This window comes from Haliotis rubra, unplaced genomic scaffold (assembly GCF_003918875.1).
Source record: "Haliotis rubra isolate DU_JTF1 unplaced genomic scaffold, ASM391887v1 Scf1401, whole genome shotgun sequence".
NCBI classification, from domain to species: Eukaryota; Metazoa; Mollusca; class Gastropoda; order Lepetellida; family Haliotidae; genus Haliotis; species Haliotis rubra.
Window position 1 is genome coordinate 124,738 of NW_025765339.1, and position 18,044 is coordinate 142,781.

Sequence of the window (18,044 nt, forward strand, 5' to 3'; positions counted from 1 at the left end):
TAGGGTGTCTGTAGGTTGTGTGTATGGTGTTTGTAGGTTGTGTGTAGGGTGTGTGCAGGGTGTGGATAGGGTGTGTGTAGGGTGTTTGTAGGGTGTGTAGGGTGTTTGTAGGTTGTGTGCAGGGTTTGTGTAGGGTGTGCGTAGGGTGTTTGTAGTGTGTGGGTATGGTGTGGGTAGGGTGTGGGTAGGGTGTTTGTAGGGTGAGGATAGGGTGTTGTTAGGGTGTGTGTAGGGTATGGGTAGGGGATGTGGGCAGAGTGTGGCTAAGGAATAGTTAGGCCGGATGTTGTTAGGGTGTAGGTAGGGGCGTGTGTAGGACGTTAGGGACATTTCTATGTCATGGGTAGGGTTTGAGTAGCCATCGAGGGATCCATCACAACAAGCTGTGGCTGCGGGTGACATTTTATTTCATACAGAACATGAAATCTGCGTCAGTGAGGAGCCTAGCCGTGGTTGCAGCGGTTGATGCTGACGTCAAACTGGAGCGAAGGCGAGCATGACATCACCACTGCAGCCCCGTGGTCACACAGAATGAATTTGCTTGCGTCGGTGTGGGGGAACATCGCGCCGTTGTTGTTACCGTTGCAGCTGTTGGAGACAGGGGAGACGGAGGGAGTGGAGGTTCTGAGGATTGACGGGTTCAGAGTGGTCGTAACGCCTGACTGGCTGGAACACGATCTCCTGCCTTCATTCCAGACAGTTCCACCTGGACAGTCCCTCATCCACAGCTTCCCGAATGCATCACACTGGATGTACCTGGACGGGTTGGGAGGGTAGGGGAAGTCGAACCGATGTCTAGCAATGTTTGCAGGCGTGCATGGATTTGTAACATTACAAGAGATTCCTCCCTCGACTGGTTCAGCCCCACAGCTGATTGTGTCAGGGTTGTACTGGGTTTTGCCGGGACATTGTGTCACATACATGCTGCCCTTTAGGTCGCAACGAATAAACTTGGAGGAGTCAGAAGGGTGGGCGTGGTCGCAGGCGTTACCGGGGGAACAAGGGTTGCTGACGTTGTAAAATGTATCTGAAACACAATGATGCTGAGTGGAAGCATTGTTACATTTGGCACGTGGTATTATAAACGTGTCACGTGACAGATACAGAGATCTTAGAATATGGCCTGAAAGTCTCGTGAGGCGCTACTTCCTGCACAAAGCTGGTTCCCGACTCCCTTTGCGCGCGCCAAATTGAAATATGCGGGACGGAGCCCAGCTTCCATCCGGCACCAGATTTCCGGTGCCAAGCGTTTATTCAAGAACAAGTTCTGGTTCCAAATTGGGTAACCACCAAATATGACTTTATTAGACCGGACCAAGTGTACAACCATGCTTGGCTGTCACAGCTGTTGACAGTCGTAATAGTTGGCAAATTTGGGGAAGATTACATCTGTTAAATTCCTGCGAGGATTATCGGTTCCTTACTGTCAACTGAAAACCACGAGACTACGAGACCATTCGAAAAGGTATGAAACGTTGTTTGTCACCGGAAGTACGAAGGTCTCGCGAAGTGCCGTGACCTACTTCCGGGCTCTACAGACAAATAAGGCATCAACTGACTGATGAATCTATGAAGAGAAAGATGTGTGACATAATCCAGTTGTCTCAAGTTCTGATTTGTGTAGATGTAAAATGTAAACACTATAAATTGATCAACTAACCATCGCAGTTATATCCGTTGTCCTCTAAGTCCTTCCTGGAGCACTCCCTTTCCTTCACGCCTTCCTTACAGATTACCCGGGCCTCTGTTCACACAGACAATGAACATCAAGTTAAAACACAAATATTGTCCTGAAACGAAGCAGCATTCAATCTGTTCCGGAAGAAGAAATTCCATCTTCAACAAAACATCCTATTCCATGTTTAAAATCTTTAAAGGGCAAGTTTGGATGCTGCTGCGGTTCGGGTAGCCTTGCTCCAATGCTGTATTGAGTGCTAAACCCATGCATGTTAAGTAATCCTATCCTTTTCAGAGGTAAGTGTAGATAAGCGGACAGTCAAGGCAGTCTGTTACTTTTTGTAGGCATTATCATTTAAACTACTAATTATTACCTGAAAGACTTGTGCAAGTCTACGGTTCAGGATCAAGTCCAACTTTACTCACCATTCATTTCGGACTCGTTGTACAAGTAAACATATTGACTGCCGTACAAACCATCTCTACCCTGGTATCAGTGTGCACTCACTTGGTGGTTGCTGGGAAACACGCACACTGAAACTGGCGTTGACACACGAAGCCATCTGGGCAAGGGACACCGACAGTCGAGTGCCAAGGACGGTTATATACAGTTGTCTCCCCTGCATCGTCTTGTTGAAGTAGATGATGGCGGGTTTCCCATCACGTCCAGTGTCTTTGACCTCATAGAAGGCGGGGCCTGGACGGGGGATGTTGTATGAGGCGTACATAACGAGGGTGCCACATACCACCTCACCCACCTGTGTAGCAACAACCACAACGACTTACTGGTGGCCCATGAACACACACATTTTGAAGTTGCCATAAACCTTTATAAACTGTGTATGTTAAAGGATTGTCATTTTGGTAAATCATAAAACAGCTAAATGGAATGGAACAGAGATACTTAGCTGAATCGACAGATCATCGCCGGCACTACAAGAGTTTAAACCCGCTATGTTTCTCCATCACCACGCTGAACATAGGGCAGCTGTGGGCTAGTCCATGTTTGTAATGAACGGTTCAACTAGACACCTGGTTCCGGAGAAGCTAAAGCGATGATGGCACTGCTATTCAGTATATGTGCATCTTGAGAAACTTTGGATGCTATGTGGTTAACGACCACATCTGACTCTTTAACTTAGGATGTGGAGGACAAAGACCTGAAATACTGCATCAGAGGACATCAGATTTTACAATTCTACAACCCGTGCAGATACATACTGATCAAGCCCATAGAGAGTGTCCATAAGTGTACGTACCACAGCTTTATCTTGGCCTGGGATGGGTGTTGTGAGGTTGTCGTCCTTAAATTCAAACGAGTCCTCCACGGTCTTGTTCACAGGTAGTGGTACGTTGATAGTCTTGTTCTGTTTGACTGCAGTCAGAGCTGAGGAAAGGAGGAACTATTAAACACTGACGGTTTGCACTTGATAGACAATTCATTCTACAATATCACATAAGATGTAGGACACACAGATGGACGAACTCAAGTACCCTTTTAAATTAGGGACAAACCGTGTTCCATAATTAGAACATGGGACTAGACTAAGGCAATGGGAACAGCTTTAGACTCAGTTGTGGCTGGAGTTTAAATACTAGTTACAGTTTGTGTTCCGCTATTTTTGTACAGTGTTTACAATGTTCACCGTGATAACCAAGCATGTTTGTAAACTGACACCTACCTCCACAGGAACTGTCCTTCAGCTGATACAGCAGACTGTCAATCTCCCTGAAGCTGCTGAGCATGATCACGTGGGTGCAGTAGGGCTGCGTGGCCACACCCCTCAGCTCCGACACATCAGCGTTTCCTATACCGACAGATATCATGGTAATACCTGCAGCTTTGGCCTTCTGAGCAGCGCTGATGGTTGCTGTTTTACTGTTGGATCTGCCGTCTGTGAGGAGGATGGCCACCCGCTTGGCGTTAGGTCGGGCACCTGCTGCCGAGCTGAACAGGACGTCGACAGTGTGGAGGATAGCTGCAGCAGTGTTGGTACCACTGCTGCTCTTTCTGATTCTACCGATAGCAGACACCAGGCTGCTTTTGGTTGCAAAGTCTCGGAACTTGATATCGTCCCCAACCGAGGAACCATATTCCACAGTAGAGACCTTCACTTCATTCCTCGAGATGGTTAGCTTCTCCGTCACGTTTCTCACGAACTCGATGGTGCTATAAAAGTCAGCTGTTGATACGCTTCCTGACCCGTCAAGGATGAATGCAAGGTCTAGCTGGGTCTTGCAATCTAGTGACAGAAGAATTACTCATAAAGGAGCTTCCGGGTCCTGTCCGTAACCATCTCCATCTTCAGATTAAATAATAAAAAGATGCTTGAGAGGCATTTAAACTTCTTGTTTATTGTTTAACACAACGTTTCTGGGCTACCTCTTGCCCCTTGCCCATTCTTCAGCAAGAGCCCAGAAACGTTGTGTTACACAAGAAACAAGAAGTAGCCCAGAAACGGTGTGTTCTACATTAAACAAGAAGTTTAAATGCCATCCATATACTCGTCTTATAAATAAAATACACTTAATAGAAAGTTAACTTTTAATAGCATACCAGTTCCTGTCATTGTTCTGGCTTTGGTAATGAAGCCAGACTCACTCCCGCTAGGTCTCAGCCTTGAGGCCCAGAACGAGGCTTGGCTAGTGACGTCACCAGGAGGGCTGCCACTGTTGTACTTCTTTATAAACAGTGCCGCTGCCAAGCCGGAATAGAGAGGCTTTCTCAGATCTGTCCAGGATGTACTGCGCCAATCGATGTTGAAAGATGATTGGATTTGTTTACACTCAGCAACTATCGACAAGGGACACGTCTTCGTTTCCAGGAACTTGTTTTCATCAATCTAGTTTTGGTAAAGGAGCAATGCTACTATAACTACATGCTAAGTTTTTAACTGATTCAAATCCTGCTCTATCTTGACAATCGGAGCAATTAACATCTAAGTGTCAACGTTTCCAAGAAAACTCAGCTCATTGAAGAGACCTATGAACCAGCACTATTTGTTGTATATTCACAGTATCCAGGAAGCATTCTCAATACTGTACAAGGATAGAGTTCACGTCATGGAACAATACTCCAGAAAAGACACAATTACAATACTCCGAACCTATATTTCATAGCAATGAGCATACACTGCAAAAATTACATTTCTAAGAGCTTGCTACGATAATATTTACTTGAAAAGCTTGACCAGGTTTGGAACATTCGGTACCTTACTAAGGTGGATTTTTTGGGTTTCATTCTTTTGTGCTTCTTTGTTGATGTGTTACGAGATAGCAGTGACCAACGTGTAGCCGTAGAACAGTTGTATCATGACAATGGATAAAACAGTACTTTCAATGTCTACAATGCATTGTTTGCTGTTGTTGGCAGATGATCAATGGTGGCTGGCTGACTGTTATCGTAATTAAATTACAGTCTAAGATACCGGGAACCAGCGTCAAAGTGGAGACACTTTACAAGTTTCGGCAACACTGGATATTGCGGACACTGCTGCAGCTAAACCCCTGGCAACATCCATTAGAAATATCGGCTACAAGCAGAGTCAACTGTATAAATAGTAATTACAACTATGTTATGAGCACGTGTTTTGTTTCGTTTGGAAAGTGTTGGAGGCCTTCCAAATAGTTCAGCAGGAGAAGATGGAATGAATTTCACATGGCATGCCGGATACAATTTCTCACAAGAACGAAGCGCTAAAGAGTACTTTTGGAGAGAAAAGAGTGCACTGTCGTTTTCACAGAGACAATACACAGTTCGGCAGAAATGCCTAGACCTCTAGAAACTGACAATATATCAGAACCTACCTGCCATATGCCACCGTCATACCCTGATCTGTATGTCTTTGAGTTGGTTCCATCAGTGGTCTCCACGTAGGCCAGACGTCGCAGGAACAGTCGGTCGTCCCCGAGGATGCAGTTGGATCTGATCCTGTCAACGACAGCTTTTACGACAGCGGTTCCGGAAGCTCCAGGTGCTATGGTCAGGTCCACACCAACTCTACCCCCGAGAACGCCAGGCAGGAACAGCAGCGTCCAAACCAGGTACATCGTCATTCTTATGTGCTGTTTATTCACCACACTGAAGATGGAAAGACTTGACAGACTTTACCTAGTGGTGGGCAACTATTTGGAATCAGCTTTAGAGTCACGTGATATTATGCAACACCTTAGGGAAAAGGTCCACAAAGGATAGCTACTTGTAGACATAGATAGGCTAGTCTGCAAACGTAACTGAGTCGAGCCGAGATATTCGAACCAACGACCCCAGCCGCAGAACAGAGATTGTCATGCTATAGAAATGAGCAAGGATCATTATTATGAAAAGCGCAACTTCCACAATACATACAGATAAGTATAGACTCACCTAGCAGCGGGACTCACCTAGCGTGACGTGGTCTTACTGTCGGACACGCTGTGTCACGCAGAATAGACGCATTATATAATGCAAGGCTGTAACGTGAATTAGAAAGCGTGAACAGTCATTAAGTAAGCTTAATTAAGATCTGGCACTATCGAACCTGTTTGCTGACACTACGATGTAACACTTGTTCTGTATAGAGTTTCACATGGATGGCGATGTTCACACCTGACAGTCGCTGTGACACCTGATTTGGGAACACGGCCCGACCCCGCCCCAGTGTGGCCGAGTGCAGATCACGGCAACAGATGCACATATACAGAACGCCCTTGCTTCACATTTCATGGATTACAAGGCAGCACACGCTAACCGAGTGGCAGATCTGTATTGTCAGTCTATAGATGATAACTATCCAGCGCCATATCAAAACAGATCTTGAAGAGACTATTCCTATTATCTGCCACTATGTAGAAAAGAACAGGCACAGTGTCTACATAAGAATATTAAAACTAGTGCGTTGGTGTACATTTAAAAATAACCTGATATGTCTACCTTCATCCGACCTGACCTCAGTAATATGTACAGTCCACATTGATATACCCTGACCTCAGTCATAAGTCATTTCCACCTTTATCCACACTGACGTCAGTCATAAATCCCTTCAACCTTCATCCATCCTGACCTCAGTCATAAGTCCCTTCAACCTTCATCCATCCTGACCTCAGTCATAAGTCCCTTCCACCTTTATCCGACCTGACCTCAGTCATAAGTCCCTTCCACCTTTATCCGACCTGACCTCAGTCATAAGTCCTTTCCACCTTCATCCTGCACCCTGTCCTCAGTCATAAGTCCCTTCCACCTTCATCCACCCTGACCTCAGTAATAAGTCCCTTCCACCTTCATCCAACTCTGATCTCAGTCATAAGTCCCTTCCACCTTCATCCACCCTGTGTCTCAGGTAGCCTTACAGAGGACTAATTAGACTGTTAAGGATACCATGAGCCGTTACATTTTTGAGTGAGAACGATTGCGATGGAGGCATTCATTTTTTGTTGTTTGCTGTGAGGGAGTTGTTTGCTGTGAGGGGCTGTGAGGGAGTTGTTTGCTGTGAGGGAGTTGTTTGCTGTGAGGGGCTGTGAGGGAGTTGTTTGCTGAGAGGGAGTTGTTTGCTGTGAGGGGCTGTGAGGGAGTTGTTTGCTGTAAGGGGCTGTGAGGGAGTTGTTTGCTGTGAGGGGCTGTGAGGGAGTTGTTTGCTGTGAGGGAGTTGTTTGCTGTGAGGGGTTGTGAGGGAGTTGTTTGCTGTAAGGGGCTGTGAGGGAGTTGTTTGCTGAGAGGGAGTTGTTTGCTGTAAGGGGCTGTGAGGGAGTTGTTTGCTGTGAGGGAGTTGTTTGCAGAGTCCACCTACTTCTGTTCTTGTGACCATGTCTTAGTAGAGGTAGTGTTTGACGTATACAATATCAGTGGTAGTGTTTGACGTATACAATATCAGTGGTAGTGTTTGATATGTATTATATAAGTGGTAGTGTTTGACATATACCATATAAGTGGTAGTGTTTGATATATAACATATAAGTGGTAGTGTTTGACAGATTCATTATAAGTGGTAGTGTTTGACATACCATATAAGGGGTAGTGTTTGACATACCATATACGTGGTAGTGTTTGACATACCATATAAGGGGTAGTGTTTGACATATAATATATGACTGGTAGTGTTTGACACCTACTATATAAGTGGTAGTGTTTGACACCTACTATATAAGTGGTAGTGTTTGACACCTACTATATATGTGGTAGTGTTTGACATATATCATATAAGTGGTAGTGTTTGACATATATCATTTAAGGGGTAGTGTTTAAAATACCATATTAGTGGTAGTCTTTGAAATACCATATAAGGAGTAGTATTTGAAATACCATATAATGGGTAGTGTTTGACATATAATATATGACTGGAAGTGTTTGACACCTACTATATAAGTCGTAGTGTTTGACACCTACTATATATGTGGTAGTGTTTGACATATATCATATAAGTGGTAGTGTTTGACATACCATATAAGGGGTAGTGTTTGAAATACTATATAAGGGGTAGTGTTTGACACCTACTATATAAGTGGTAGTGTTTGACACCTACTATATAAATGGTAGTGTTTGACATATATCATATAAGTGGTAGTGTTTGAAATACCATATAAGTGTTAGTGTTTGACATACCATATAAGGGGTTGTGCTTGACATACCATATAAGTGGTAGTGTTTGACATATATCATATAAGGGGTAGTGTTTGACGTACCATATAAGTGGTAGTGTTTGACATATATCATATAAGTGGTAGTGTTTGACATATATCATATAAGTGGTAGTGTTTGACATATATCATATAAGTGGTTGTGTTTGACATATCATATATGACTGTTAGTGTTTGACACCTACTATATAAGTGGTAGTGTTTGACATATAATATATGACTGGTAGTGTTTGACATGTACAATATAACTTGTTTGATTGGCATTCTAGATGTTGGGTAGATGAAGAATGAGGACTATTTTCATGGATATATATATCGTTGACAAGCAAGTGGTCGCCTATATAGAATAAAGAAGTTGTATATCCAAGAAAATAGTCCTCATTCTTCATGTACAATATATGTGGTAGTGTTTGTTTCCATGTTGTTATTTTTCAGATAGTCAGACATATTTCTGGCCTCACGACGATATTTGCACATTAATTGTTACCGACAACGTTTATAAAATGCATTGTTCTGCAGTGTAATTGCGAAGAGAAAAGGTGTTTCATTAATTCGAGTTGTCCAGTGCTCGGACCTGTGAAATAAGCAGGTGTTTCTCACGCATGCTCCGCCCTGAACTGCCGAACTGTGCGCGGGGTTTACTGTTACGCTCAAGCAAGTATACACAGTAGCTGCAACGTTAACCCGGTCACTTAAATACAAACAAACCATCTGTATCACTGACATGTCCGTATCGGATGACATCGGCAGGTAGAGGAGCAGACTGTCCATATCGGATGACATCAGCGTCACTGGCTAACATCGGCGGCGGCCGGTAGAGGAGCAGAGTGTCGATATCGGCACCCTAAACCAGGCCTTGTGTGGAAGACAGGGCGAACAGTCTGTCACACCCTTACACATACACTGATACTCTGACGGTCTGGTTAGTTTAGTAGTTTCACACATACACTGATACTCTGACGGTCTAGCTAGTTTAGTAGTTTCACACATACACTGATACTCTGACGGTCTAGGTAGTTTAGTAGTTTCACACATACACTGATACTCTGACGGTCTAGCTAGTTTAGTAGTTTCACACATACACTGATACTCTGACGGTCTAGGTAGTTTCACACATACACTGATACTCTGACGGTCTAGCTAGTTTAGTAGTTTCACACATACAGTGATACTCTGGCGGTCTAGCTAGTTTAGTAGTTTCACACATACACTGATACTCTGAAGGTCTAGGTAGTTTAGTAGTTTCACACATACACTGATACTCTGACAGTCTAGGTAGTTTAGTAGTTTCACACATACACTGATACTCTGACGGTCTAGCTAGTTTAGTAGTTTCACACATACACTGATACTCTGACGGTCTAGGTAGTTTAGTAGTTTCACACATACACTGATACTCTGGCGGTCTAGCTAGTTTAGTAGTTTCACACATACACTGATACGCTGACGGTCTAGGTAGTTTAGTAGTTTCACACATACACTGATACTCTGACGGTCTAGCTACTTTAGTAGTTTCACACATACACTGATACTCTGGCGGTCTAGGTAGTTTAGTAGTTTCACACATACACTGATACTCTGACGGTCTAGCTAGTTTAGTAGATTTCACACATACACTGATACTCTGGCGGTCTAGCTAGTTTAGTACTTTCACACATACACTGATACTCTGGCAGTCTAGCTAGTTTAGTAGTTTCACACATACACTGATACCCTGACGGTCTAGCTAGTTTAGTAGTTTCACACATACACTGATACTCTGGCGGTCTAGCTAGTTTAGTAGTTTCAAACATACACTGATACTCTGACGGTCTAGCTAGTTTAGTAGTTTCACACATACACTGATACTCTGACGGTCTAGCTAGTTTAGTAGTTTCACACATACACTGATACTCTGACGGTCTAGGTAGTTTAGTAGTTTCACACATACACTGATACTCTGACGGTCTAGGTAGTTTAGTAGTTTCACACATACACTGATACTCTGACGGTCTAGCTAGTTTAGTACTTTCACACATACACTGATACTCTGACGGTCTAGGTAGTTTAGTAGTTTCACACATACACTGATACTCTGACGGTCTAGGTAGTTTAGTAGTTTCACACATACACTGATACTCTGACGGTCTAGGTACTTTAGTAGTTTCACACATACACTGATACTCTGACGGTCTAGGTAGTTTAGTAGTTTCACACATACACTGATACTCTGACGGTCTAGCTAGTTTAGTAGTTTCACACATACACTGATACTCTGACGGTCTAGCTAGTTTAGTAGTTTCACACACATACACTGATACTCTGACGGTCTAGCTCTAGTTTAGTAGTTTTTCACACATACACTGATACTCTGACGGTCTAGCTAGTTTAGTAGTTTCACACATACACTGATACTCTGACGGTCTAGCTAGTTTAGTAGTTTCACACATACACTGATACTCTGACGGTCTAGGTAGTTTAGTAGTTTCACGCATACACTGATACTCTGACGGTCTAGCTAGTTTAGTAGTTTCACACATACACTGATACTCTGACGGTCTAGGTAGTTTAGTAGTTTCACACATACACTGATACTCTGACGGTCTAGGTAGTTTAGTAGTTTCACACATACACTGATACTCTGACGGTCTTGGTAGTTTAGTAGTTTCACACATACACTGCTACTCTGACGGTCTAGGTAGTTTAGTAGTTTCACACATACACTGATACTCTGACGGTCTAGGTAGTTTAGTAGTTTCACACATACACTGATACTCTGACGGTCTAGGTAGTTTAGTAGTTTCACACATACACTGATACTCTGACGGTCTAGCTAGTTTAGTAGTTTCACACATACACTGATACTCTGACGGTCTAGGTAGTTTAGTAGTTTCACACATACACTGATACTCTGACGGTCTAGCTAGTTTAGTAGTTTCACACATACAGTGATACTCTGACGGTCTGGGTAGTTTAGTAGTTTCACACATACACTGATACTCTGACGGTCTAGGTAGTTTAGTAGTTTCACACATACACTGATACTCTGACGGTCTAGCTAGTTTAGTAGTTTCACACATACACTGATACTCTGACGGTCTAGGTAGTTTAGTAGTTTCACACATACACTGATACTCTGACGGTCTAGCTAGTTTAGTAGTTTCACACATACACTGATACTCTGACGGTCTAGGTAGTTTAGTAGTTTCACACATACACTGATACTCTGACGGTCTAGGTAGTTTAGTAGTTTCACACATACACTGATACTCTGACGGTCTAGGTAGTTTAGTAGTTTCACACATACACTGATACTCTGACGGTCTAGGTAGTTTAGTAGTTTCACACATACACTGATACTCTGACGGTCTAGGTAGTTTAGTAGTTTCACACATACACTGATACTCTGACGGTCTAGGTGAAGCTAGTTTAGTAGTTTCACATACACTGATACTCTGACGGTCTAGGTAGTTTAGTAGTTTCACACATACACTGATACTCTGACGGTCTAGGTAGTTTAGTAGTTTCACACATACACTGATACTCTGACGGTCTAGCTAGTTTAGTAGTTTCACACATACACTGATACTCTGACGGTCTAGCTAGTTTAGTAGTTTCACACATACACTGATACTCTGACGGTCTAGCTAGTTTAGTAGTTTCACACATACACTGATACTCTGACGGTCTAGCTAGTTTAGTAGTTTCACACATACACTGATACTCTGACGGTCTAGCTAGTTTAGTAGTTTCACACATACACTGATACTCTGACGGTCTAGGTAGTTTAGTAGTTTCACACATACACTGATACTCTGACGGTCTAGGTAGTTTAGTAGTTTCACACATACACTGATACTCTGACGGTCTAGCTAGTTTAGTAGTTTCACACATACACTGATACTCTGACGGTCTAGGTAGTTTAGTAGTTTCACACATACACTGATACTCTGACGGTCTAGGTAGTTTAGTAGTTTCACACATACACTGATACTCTGACGGTCTAGCTAGTTTAGTAGTTTCACACATACACTGATACTCTGACGGTCTAGCTAGTTTAGTAGTTTCACACATACACTGATACTCTGACGGTCTAGGTAGTTTAGTAGTTTCACACATACACTGATACTCTGACGGTCTAGGTAGTTTAGTAGTTTCACACATACACTGATACTCTGACGGTCTAGCTAGTTTAGTAGTTTCACACATACACTGATACTCTGACGGTCTAGCTAGTTTAGTAGTTTCACACATACACTGATACTCTGACGGTCTAGGTAGTTTAGTAGTTTCACACATACACTGATACTCTGACGGTCTAGCTAGTTTAGTAGTTTCACACATACACTGATACTCTGACGGTCTAGCTAGTTTAGTAGTTTCACACATACACTGATACTCTGACGGTCTAGCTAGTTTAGTAGTTTCACACATACACTGATACTCTGACGGTCTAGGTAGTTTAGTAGTTTCACACATACACTGATACTCTGACGGTCTAGCTAGTTTAGTAGTTTCACACATACACTGATACTCTGACGGTCTAGCTAGTTTAGTAGTTTCACACATACACTGATACTCTGACGGTCTAGCTAGTTTAGTAGTTTAGTAGTAGTTTCACACATACACTGATACTCTGACGGTCTAGGTAGTTTAGTAGTTTCACACATACACTGATACTCTGACGGTCTAGGTAGTTTAGTAGTTTCACACATACACTGATACTCTGACGGTCTAGCTAGTTTAGTAGTTTCACACATACACTGATACTCTGACGGTCTAGCTAGTTTAGTAGTTTCACACATACACTGATACTCTGACGGTCTAGGTAGTTTAGTAGTTTCACACATACACTGATACTCTGACGGTCTAGGTAGTTTAGTAGTTTCACACATACACTGATACTCTGACGGTCTAGGTAGTTTAGTAGTTTCACACATACACTGATACTCTGACGGTCTAGCTAGTTTAGTAGTTTCACACATACACTGATACTCTGACGGTCTAGGTAGTTTAGTAGTTTCACACATACACTGATACTCTGACGGTCTAGGTAGTTTAGTAGTTTCACACATACACTGATACTCTGACGGTCTAGCTAGTTTAGTAGTTTCACACATACACTGATACTCTGACGGTCTAGGTAGTTTAGTAGTTTCACACATACACTGATACTCTGACGGTCTAGGTAGTTTAGTAGTTTCACACATACACTGATACTCTGACGGTCTAGGTAGTTTAGTAGTTTCACACATACACTGATACTCTGACGGTCTAGGTAGTTTAGTAGTTTCACACACATACACTGATACTCTGACGGTCTAGGTAGTTTAGTAGTTTCACACATACACTGATACTCTGACGGTCTAGGTAGTTTAGTAGTTTCACACATACACTGATACTCTGACGGTCTAGGTAGTTTAGTAGTTTCACACATACACTGATACTCTGACGGTCTAGGTAGTTTAGTAGTTTCACACATACACTGATACTCTGACGGTCTAGGTAGTTTAGTAGTTTCACACATACACACTGATACTCTGACGGTCTAGGTAGTTTAGTAGTTTCACACATACACTGATACTCTGACGGTCTAGCTAGTTTAGTAGTTTCACACATACACTGATACTCTGACGGTCTAGGTAGTTTAGTAGTTTCACACATACACTGATACTCTGACGGTCTAGCTAGTTTAGTAGTTTCACACATACACTGATACTCTGACGGTCTAGCTAGTTTAGTAGTTTCACACATACACTGATACTCTGACGGTCTAGCTAGTTTAGTAGTTTCACACATACACTGATACTCTGACGGTCTAGGTAGTTTAGTAGTTTCACACATACACTGATACTCTGACGGTCTAGGTAGTTTAGTAGTTTCACACATACACTGATACTCTGACGGTCTAGCTAGTTTAGTAGTTTCACACATACACTGATACTCTGACGGTCTAGCTAGTTTAGTAGTTTCACACATACACTGATACTCTGACGGTCTAGGTAGTTTAGTAGTTTCACACATACACTGATACTCTGACGGTCTAGCTAGTTTAGTAGTTTCACACATACACTGATACTCTGACGGTCTAGCTAGTTTAGTAGTTTCACACATACACTGATACTCTGACGGTCTAGGTAGTTTAGTAGTTTCACACATACACTGATACTCTGACGGTCTAGGTAGTTTAGTAGTTTCACACATACACTGATACTCTGACGGTCTAGCTAGTTTAGTAGTTTCACACATACACTGATACTCTGACGGTCTAGCTAGTTTAGTAGTTTCACACATACACTGATACTCTGACGGTCTAGCTAGTTTAGTAGTTTCACACATACACTGATACTCTGACGGTCTAGCTAGTTTAGTAGTTTCACACATACACTGATACTCTGACGGTCTAGCTAGTTTAGTAGTTTCACACATACACTGATACTCTGACGGTCTAGCTAGTTTAGTAGTTTCACACATACACTGATACTCTGACGGTCTAGCTAGTTTAGTAGTTTCACACATACACTGATACTCTGACGGTCTAGCTAGTTTAGTAGTTTCACACATACACTGATACTCTGACGGTCTAGCTAGTTTAGTAGTTTCACACATACACTGATACTCTGACGGTCTAGCTAGTTTAGTAGTTTCACACATACACTGATACTCTGACGGTCTAGCTAGTTTAGTAGTTTCACACATACACTGATACTCTGACGGTCTAGCTAGTTTAGTAGTTTCACACATACACTGATACTCTGACGGTCTAGCTAGTTTAGTAGTTTCACACATACACTGATACTCTGACGGTCTAGCTAGTTTAGTAGTTTCACACATACACTGATACTCTGACGGTCTAGCTAGTTTAGTAGTTTCACACATACACTGATACTCTGACGGTCTAGGTAGTTTAGTAGTTTCACACATACACTGATACTCTGACGGTCTAGCTAGTTTAGTAGTTTCACACATACACTGATACTCTGACGGTCTAGCTAGTTTAGTAGTTTCACACATACACTGATACTCTGACGGTCTAGCTAGTTTAGTAGTTTCACACATACACTGATACTCTGACGGTCTAGCTAGTTTAGTAGTTTCACACATACACTGATACTCTGACGGTCTAGCTAGTTTAGTAGTTTCACACATACACTGATACTCTGACGGTCTAGCTAGTTTAGTAGTTTCACACATACACTGATACTCTGACGGTCTAGCTAGTTTAGTAGTTTCACACATACACTGATACTCTGGCGGTCTAGCTAGTTTAGTAGTTTCACACATACACTGATACTCTGACGGTCTAGCTAGTTTAGTAGTTTCACACATACAGTGATACTCTGACGGTCTAGCTAGTTTAGTAGTTTCACACATACACTGATACTCTGACGGTCTAGCTAGTTTAGTAGTTTCACATACACTGATACTCTGACGGTCTAGGTAGTTTAGTAGTTTCACACATACACTGATACTCTGACGGTCTAGCTAGTTTAGTAGTTTTCACACATACACTGATACTCTGACGGTCTAGCTAGTTTAGTAGTTTCACACATACACTGATACTCTGACGGTCTAGGTAGTTTAGTAGTTTCACACATACACTGATACTCTGACGGTCTAGGTAGTTTAGTAGTTTCACACATACACTGATACTCTGACGGTCTAGGTAGTTTAGTAGTTTCACACATACACTGATACTCTGACGGTCTAGCTAGTTTAGTAGTTTCACACATACACTGATACTCTGACGGTCTAGGTAGTTTAGTAGTTTCACACATACACTGATACTCTGACGGTCTAGGTAGTTTAGTAGTTTCACACATACACTGATACTCTGACGGTCTAGCTAGTTTAGTAGTTTCACACATACACTGATACTCTGACGGTCTAGGTAGTTTAGTAGTTTCACACATACACTGATACTCTGACGGTCTAGGTAGTTTAGTAGTTTCACACATACACTGATACTCTGACGGTCTAGGTAGTTTAGTAGTTTCACACATACACTGATACTCTGACGGTCTAGGTAGTTTAGTAGTTTCACACATACACTGATACTCTGACGGTCTAGGTAGTTTAGTAGTTTCACACATACACTGATACTCTGACGGTCTAGGTAGTTTAGTAGTTTCACACATACACTGATACTCTGACGGTCTAGGTAGTTTAGTAGTTTCACACATACACTGATACTCTGACGGTCTAGGTAGTTTAGTAGTTTCACACATACACTGATACTCTGACGGTCTAGGTAGTTTAGTAGTTTCACACATACACTGATACTCTGACGGTCTAGGTAGTTTAGTAGTTTCACACATACACTGATACTCTGACGGTCTAGCTAGTTTAGTAGTTTCACACATACACTGATACTCTGACGGTCTAGGTAGTTTAGTAGTTTCACACATACACTGATACTCTGACGGTCTAGCTAGTTTAGTAGTTTCACACATACACTGATACTCTGACGGTCTAGCTAGTTTAGTAGTTTCACACATACACTGATACTCTGACGGTCTAGCTAGTTTAGTAGTTTCACACATACACTGATACTCTGACGGTCTAGGTAGTTTAGTAGTTTCACACATACACTGATACTCTGACGGTCTAGGTAGTTTAGTAGTTTCACACATACACTGATACTCTGACGGTCTAGCTAGTTTAGTATTTTCACACATACACTGATACTCTGACGGTCTAGGTAGTTTAGTAGTTTCACACATACACTGATACTCTGACGGTCTAGGTAGTTTAGTAGTTTCACACATACACTGATACTCTGACGGTCTAGGTAGTTTAGTAGTTTCACACATACACTGATACTCTGACGGTCTAGCTAGTTTAGTAGTTTCACACATACACTGATACTCTGACGGTCTAGGTAGTTTAGTAGTTTCACACATACACTGATACTCTGACGGTCTAGGTAGTTTAGTAGTTTCACACATACACTGATACTCTGGCGGTCTAGCTAGTTTAGTAGTTTCACACATACACTGATACTCTGACGGTCTAGGTAGTTTTTAGTAGTTTCACACATACACTGATACTCTGACGGTCTAGGTAGTTTAGTAGTTTCACACATACACTGATACTCTGGCGGTCTAGCTAGTTTAGTAGTTTCACACATACACTGATACTCTGACGGTCTAGCTAGTTTAGTAGTTTCACACATATACTGATACTCTGACGGTCTAGGTAGTTTAGTAGTTTCACACATACACTGATACTCTGACGGTCTAGCTAGTTTAGTAGTTTCACACATACACTGATACTCTGGCGGTCTAGCTAGTTTAGTAGTTTCACACATACACTGATACTCTGACGGTCTAGCTAGTTTAGTAGTTTCACACATACACTGATACTCTGACGGTCTAGGTAGTTTAGTAGTTTCACACATACACTGATACTCTGGCGGTCTAGGTAGTTTAGTAGTTTCACACATACACTGATACTCTGACGGTCTAGGTAGTTTAGTATTTTCACACATACACTGATACTCTGACGGTCTAGCTAGTTTAGTAGTTTCACACATACACTGATACTCTGACGGTCTAGCTAGTTTAGTAGTTTCACAAATACACTGATACTCTGAAGGTCTAGGTAGTTTAGTAGTTTCACACATACACTGATACTCTGACGGTCTAGGTAGTTTAGTAGTTTCACACATACACTGATACTCTGACGGTCTAGGTAGTTTAGTAGTTTCACACATACACTGATACTCTGACGGTCTAGCTAGTTTAGTAGTTTCACACATACACTGATACTCTGAC

General features: G+C 42.2%; 1 protein-coding gene across 3 annotated transcripts; it reads right to left on the bottom strand.

The window, feature by feature from the left end:
* Positions 1-390: 390 nt before the first annotated feature.
* On the bottom strand, positions 391-6,166 carry LOC124268907. 3 transcript variants are annotated; one of them, XM_046703925.1, is made up of 8 exons: positions 6,044-6,166; positions 5,485-5,758; positions 4,235-4,520; positions 3,360-3,920; positions 2,937-3,064; positions 2,186-2,435; positions 1,661-1,744; positions 391-1,027 (listed from the first exon to the last, which is right to left on the bottom strand). In XM_046703925.1, the coding sequence occupies exons 2-8, from the start codon at positions 5,731-5,733 to the stop codon at positions 444-446; spliced, it is 2,142 nt and encodes a 713-aa protein (XP_046559881.1). In that variant the 5' UTR covers positions 5,734-5,758; positions 6,044-6,166; the 3' UTR covers positions 391-443. The 3 variants fall into 3 exon arrangements, with proteins under 3 accessions (XP_046559881.1, XP_046559884.1, XP_046559883.1); XM_046703928.1 differs by having other exon boundaries at positions 6,061-6,138; XM_046703927.1 differs by having other exon boundaries at positions 5,485-5,788; positions 6,044-6,086.
* Positions 6,167-18,044: the final 11,878 nt, after the last annotated feature.

Coding starts and splice junctions, on each gene's coding strand:
- LOC124268907 (XM_046703925.1), bottom strand. CDS start 5,733: ATGACGATGTACCTGGTTTGGACGCTGCTGTTCCTGCCTGGCGTTCTC. Junction 3,921..4,234: donor CAGAACAATGACAGGAACTG/GTATGCTATTAA, acceptor TTCTGTCACTAG/ATTGCAAGACCCAGCTAGAC. Junction 2,436..2,936: donor CAGGCCAAGATAAAGCTGTG/GTACGTACACTT, acceptor GTTGCTACACAG/GTGGGTGAGGTGGTATGTGG.